The 6,017-nt window shown below is 59.6% G+C and overlaps 1 protein-coding gene across 1 annotated transcript; it reads left to right on the top strand.

The window, feature by feature from the left end:
* Positions 1 to 858: 858 nt before the first annotated feature.
* Positions 859 to 2,367, top strand: EPOP (elongin BC and polycomb repressive complex 2 associated protein). Its single transcript, XM_068978893.1, has one exon. The coding sequence runs from the start codon at positions 859 to 861 to the stop codon at positions 1,996 to 1,998; it is 1,140 nt and encodes a 379-aa protein (XP_068834994.1). The 3' UTR covers positions 1,999 to 2,367.
* Positions 2,368 to 6,017: the final 3,650 nt, after the last annotated feature.

The following is a 6,017-nucleotide window of genomic DNA, read 5'->3' as shown; positions in this document are numbered from 1 at the left end:
TTTTCATCTTTCCTTTCAACTTCGCTTTGAGATTCACCTCTGTTTGACTCATGCAGCCCCAAACGGGTGGATGTGAACGTTCCCATTTCACGGATGCGAAAACCGTGACTGCTGAGGAAAAAAATGAAGTGCTTTGCGGCTACTAAACACTGGGACGCCACTGCGCCACGTGCAGCGGCGCATTTAGCCCATCCATATCCCACCCGCGCACGCACCCTCCTCTGCTCCCTCCCAGCCGCCGCCGCGCCGGGTCCACGTGTGTGTGTCTGTGTGCGGAATGGGGATGGGGGCGGTGCCGCGGGAGGGGTGGGGTCCCGGCCAACGTCACAAGCAGTGCCGCCCAATCAGCGGCGGGCTCGCGGCCCCGGCGCTGGTATTGGGGCAGCGAGGGGGCAGTTCTCTATAACGCGGTCTCCGGGAGCCAGCGGGGAAGAAAGAAGCCGAGCGGGCGGAAGGCGCCCTCCCCGCCGCCTGGGCCCCGGCACCGGGTGCCGGGCCCGGGGTCCTTCCCGCCTCCTGCGGCCGCCGGCCGCTTTGTTTCCCCAGCCTCTGCGCTCCGGGCAACTCAAGAGGGGCTCCCGCCGAGGCTGCACAGGGCTCGCGGCGGCAGGAAGGGCGGCCGACCGCGCCGGGACTCACAGGGACCCAGGAGTCCGGCCGCCGAGAGGGCCGCGTGACGAGATCGAAGAGGGACCCGGAGCTCTGTGGCCCACGGGTGCGGGCCGGGGGCGCTCGCGAGCAGAGACCTCCCCGTCGAGGGGGGGCGATGTTCCCCTCGCCCGTGGGCTCTTCGGGCAGTCAGGGCATCCCGCCGCTGGGACCAGGGCCCCCTCAGTGGGCAACCCCCCGGAAAGTTCCATGGAGACTCTGTGCCCCGCTCCCCGCCTCGCAGTGCCGGGGTCCCCGCGAGGGTCACCCTGCTCCCCCACACCCCGGAAGCCGCGTCGGGGGACCCAGGAGTTCTCTCCTCTGTGCCTGCGTGCCCTTGCCTTCTGCGCCCTTGCCAAACCCCGGGCGTCCTCTCTGGGCCTGGGGCCTGGGGAGCTGGCGCCGCGGGCTCCGGTGCTGCTGGGCCCTTGCGCCCCGCTGTGCGCCGGCGGCAGGGCCCCGGATGGCCTGAAGCACCTCGCGGGACAGGCCGGGCGGTCCAGCGATCCCAACTCCCCGGCCCGCCAGGATGCCGACGCCGCAGTGTGCCGGGGCCGCGGCGAGGAGGAAGAGGGCGGAGGCAGTTTCCCGCACTTCAGCGCTCGCTCCGGCGTACCTCCCGGCCACTGCCCGGCGCCCCGGCGCCCTCGGGAATCTCCGACCAGCTCCGTCTCGGCTCCGCCTAGGCCAGCCCTGGCTCTCGACTCTCAGCCTGGCCCCGCCGCTAGCCCGCATCAGGAGCCAGGTTCTCGGCCTCCGCCGCCACCTGCGGGCCTCTCCTCTGAGCCCATGGGGCCTGGGGCCGCGCCGGAACCGCCCCCGCAGAACCAGACAGCCGCAGTCGATGGAAACCCTCCGAAGGTCGCCCCCGAGGCACCGGCCTCCAGCCCCTCGACGGCCAGCGAAGCTCCGGCCGCGCCCGGCGATCTCCGCCAGGAACATTTCAATCGTCTGATCCGCCGCTCGAAACTGTGGTGTTACGCGAAGGGTTTCGCCCTGGACACTCCGAGTTTGCGCCGGGGGCCCGAGCGGCCCCCAGCTAAAGGGCCCGCCCGAGGAGCCGCCAAGAAACGCCGGCGGCCGGCGCCCCCTCAACGCAGCGCGCAGCCCCGCCGACCTACCCCGACGCTCCCCACCACGAGCACCTTCAATCTCCTCGACTGCTTCCCCTGCCCCCCGGCCCTGGTGGTGGGGGAGGACGGAGACTTAGGGCCGGCATCCTCGCTTCGCCTTCACGGAGACGCTAAGCCCCCGCCTGCCCACCCCCTGTGGAGGTGGCAGATAGGGGGTCCCGCTGTCCCTGAGCCCCCCGGCCTCAAATTCTGGGGAATCAACTTGGAGCAGCCCTGAGCGTGAGACCTGTTCTGCCAAGGGGGGAAAAGTGGGGGCCACAGCCAGACTGCGGGCTCGAGAATAGAGCCTCATTTCTCACCTTTGCCTGTCCTCTTTAGGTTTTATGGGCTGTGGTCAGAAGGACCTCAAATGACAGTGATCTTCAAGCACCTAACTGGTTGCAGTGACACCCCCTCCCCCTCATCCTTTGGAGAAGAACCAAGGCCTGGAGTCGGGAGAAGGCTTAACCGAAAAAGGCTTAAAGACGTAGATTCCAATCCCTCCCCTCTTCCATCTCGGATCTCTGGGGGCAGGGCCTTCACCCCAGGGGGAGTCGAGAAGGCTACAACTCAAAAGAGGAGGAAAAAAAAAGAGGGAGAGAGACCTTGGTGATGGACAAACCGGTTGTTTCTGTGGGCGAGCCTGGGGATGGGTGGGGGCTGTAGTGGGGGTGGGGAGGTGATTGGCAGCTCCCTGGGGGCATCCTCAACCCCCACCATCCAGGCCTTTAACCCTTCACTTCCCTCAGGCCTTCCCTAAAGCCTCCAAGCACCACTGTAGCCTTCATGGGGACCGGAGCAGCTTAGGCAAGGGTAAGATCACCCTCTCCCGGTTCTTTTCCCAGGGTCCCCCCAGTCAAGTGACCCCTAGTTACCGAGGTCTTCATTCTCAGCCATCAGTCTTTCCCCTTTGTCCAGTTTTGGAGTTTCCTTCAGTATTCCATTTGCTTTCAGGTTATAAGATCTGATGGGTAAAAGAGGACACCCCCACACCCCCCACCCCTGCCATGAGTCTGCCACTCTGGTTTAATCCTGGTATTAGGAGGACCAAGGCTGAGGAACCTCCTGCCCTTCAGAAGTACAAACTGCCTGGGGAAGGAGACAGAGACCATCCCAGGGAAAGTAATGGAAGGTGGAAGAAATCAATAAAATCAGACCAAACAAGTTGCCCTTCCTTCCAGGTCCTCTCCACCGTTTAAGGACGGAGGGCGTGGAGGTAGAGGGCACGCCTAGGGCCATTCTTTGGACACCCAAACTCAGCCTCCTTCAAGGCTAGAAACAAGACAAGCTGCTCTTTGTGGAGGGGGTAGATGAAAGGGCTCTTGGCCTAACCACAAGGTCCAGTGGGGTGTTTGAAGGGGCTCAGTTTGAGTCTGGATGGGAACTGGGCTGAGGAACCTTTAGCATTCTCCCCCCACCCAACTTCAGGCATTTTGGGAGTTGTCAGGGACCTGATGGATCCGAAAGAGGCAGGGCCAGGGATTAGTTTTGAGGTCAGAAGTTCTGTTTTCCTGGGGGAGGGGAGGGAGTCAGAAGGGAGTGGACTTACTTTCTCCACCCAGGTGAGGTCTGGGGAGTTTAGCTCTTAAGGAAATTCCAAGTTTAGGTTTGAGGGGAACCTGGGGGTTGCCGATCTGCCCAATAGTGAGGGACCCAGTGACCCTTCTGCCCACACTAGTGAATATTGTTTTTTTCCCCTTTTCCCCCAAGAAGGGAGGAGGGAGGAACAATTCCCATATATGATACTGGGGAAGGACTTGTCTCCTTTTCTGTGAAAATGCCTTGTAAAAAGTTGTTAATGTTTGCATAGAGCAGATTCTTGAAAAACAAAACAAAACACTGTTTTGGACGACAAAAGTTTTGTTTGTTTTAAAAGCCGTCTCTTTTAATTTTTCTTGTGCTGGGGGTGGGAGTGGGGGTGGGGTGGGTGGGTGTGGGTTGGGCAGTGCTCTCTTTCTCCTCAACATCTGGCCTTTATGAACCCTGCTGACCTCCCCTCCCCCTCCAGCTGTGTTGTGGGGAGGAGGGAGGAGGGTGGGGGAGTGCCTTCCATGCCTGTGCTTCAGGGGTATCCATCTTATCTTGCCCCCCAAGAATGGGGAAGGCCGAGGAAGAAGGCAGATGTGAGGGGTGGGGAGAGAGTCGCTGTGAAGCGGGGTGGGGGGTGCGCGCAAGGTTTGCAAGGAGAAATTGAGAAAGGCGGACTCCAGTTTTTAAAGAGCTCCTCGCTTTTCGGGTCAGTTTTGGCCCTTTCAACCAGCCTGGGTGGGATGCGTGAGCTCTGGGCGAAGGAGAGGAGCGGTGGGTCATGAAATGCTCTTGGGGACTCTTCCTTCTTCTCTGAGGAGTGGGCAAGGATGCTGTTCCTTTGGTTTTCCTCCTCCTCCAAGTCAAAATATTAATCTTCATCCTGGAAGGGGGCTGGGCAGTGAGTTAAAAAACACACCTTTGTCCAGACCTGGAACTCTTTGCAGAATGGAGACTCTCAGGAGTACCCCTAGAATCTTTCCAGTCAGTTTAGAGAGTAGGGAACTATTTTACTTTCCTTGGGCTGTGGCAACAAACTGCCAAAACCTTGGGGGGCTTGAAACAGCAGAACTGTATTCTCTCACAGTTTTGGAGGCTATAAGTCCGAAATCAAGGCGACTGTGGGCTGTGCTCTGTTCGGAGGTTCTAGGGGAGAACCCTTGGCCTCCTCCAGCTTTGGGTGGCTCCAGGCTCCAGGCGTTCCTTGGGTTGTGGCTGCCTGCCTCCAGTCTCTGCTTCCATCTTCACACGGCCTTCCCCTCTTTTGACTCTTGTAAGAACACTTGTCGTGGGATTTAGGGCCCACCTGGATAATCCAGATGATCTCTTCTTGACAACCTTAACTTAATTACCTCTGCACAGACCCTTTCTCCAAATAAGGTCACACTCACAGATTCTGGGAGCAGTGGAGTTCCGTCAGGGACTTACCTTTCTCAGTGCCACCATTCAGCCCACTACAGAAACTTAAGTCCCAGGATGGAGAAACTTGCTCAGACTTTCCGGGTAAAGGAAGCGTGTGCTGGGTTGGTGTGGGGCACAGCCCCACTAGAGCTGGGGCCGCAAGCCTCCCTGAACTGGAGCAGCCTGAGGACAGGTAGAACGGGAGCCCTTGCTTTCCTCGGTTTGAACGGAGGATGCCGGGACTCTCCCTTCTCCTAACAGAGGCGGGGTGGGCGGACTGTGCCCAGGAAGGCCCCGAGGAAGCTCTCCCTCCCCCCTGATTTCCTCCACTCTCACTCCGGGTCTCTCTCAATGTCTCCAGCCCCCGCTCCCTCCCCTCTTTCCGCCCCTCCCCTCCCCCCGCTCTACCACCGGCCACCCTTGTTTTTGCCTGGATGTGGAGGTTGAAGGATCTTGACTTCTGCCTGGGTCTCTAAGTTCCCTTCCTGGGTTATCTCAGGTCCTTTAGTCCTAGAGGGTCTCTACCTCTCAACAGCCCTGGGACCCGGTGCCTGCCCCTGGGCCACCTGCACGACCCTGAGAGGGGGCGCTTCTTTCAATTTTCTTTCCAAGGCACCTTGCCTGCCTTCCCTTTAATCCAGCTCTGCTCATCATCACCTCCCTCCTCCTGAGAGCCTCCCGCTGCCCCACACTCTCTGCCTCTTGCCTCTTAAATCTTTGCAGCTTGATTCCTGCCCCCGAAACTGCTCTTTGCAGGGTCACCCATGACAACCCCCAATCACACAGCCAATGGTTGCCTCTCAGCCGCCCTGGCCCCTGAATCACTCCATGACCTGTGATGCTGCTGGACGTGTGCCAGGGTCTCCTGACTTTCTCCAGTGTTCCTTCTGTCTTCCCGGCCGCCTCATCTTCCTCTGTCCCCAGGAAGCTTTAATACGAGGCAGACCTGTGATATCTGCCCTCTGTCCCCATGTCTCCCCATATGATTCTTTTTTTGTCTTCTCCCAAGTCTTCCGCTGGCACAGGCATAAGTAAGTGACTCCCAATGACTGTGCCTGCCCCTCCGCTGCAGTCCAGCCCTCTCCTGAACTTTGGTGCCATGTCTCCGCATGGACGCTGGCAACTCTCACTCACGAAGCTCATTGTCTCCACTCCCTGCTCACACTAGTCCCCTGGTCAAGTCCGCTTTCTGGTTACAGCTCTCCTTATCATCTCAGCACTGTGAATTCTTCCCTGACTTCTCCCACTTGACCCACTTTTATAAATTTCCAAGCCTCCTCCTGCTTCTAGCCGCGCCACAGAGCCTATCAAAAGGAGCTTTTAGTTGCA

The sequence above is a fragment of the Capricornis sumatraensis genome, chromosome 8 (genome assembly GCF_032405125.1).
Source record: "Capricornis sumatraensis isolate serow.1 chromosome 8, serow.2, whole genome shotgun sequence".
Lineage (NCBI taxonomy): Eukaryota > Metazoa > Chordata > Mammalia > Artiodactyla > Bovidae > Capricornis > Capricornis sumatraensis.
This window is presented reverse-complemented; position numbering and strand designations above follow the sequence as displayed.

Bases quoted from the DNA above. Each gene is read 5' to 3' on its own strand.
- EPOP (XM_068978893.1), top strand. From the start codon at position 859: ATGGAGACTCTGTGCCCCGCTCCCCGCCTCGCAGTGCCGGGGTCCCCG.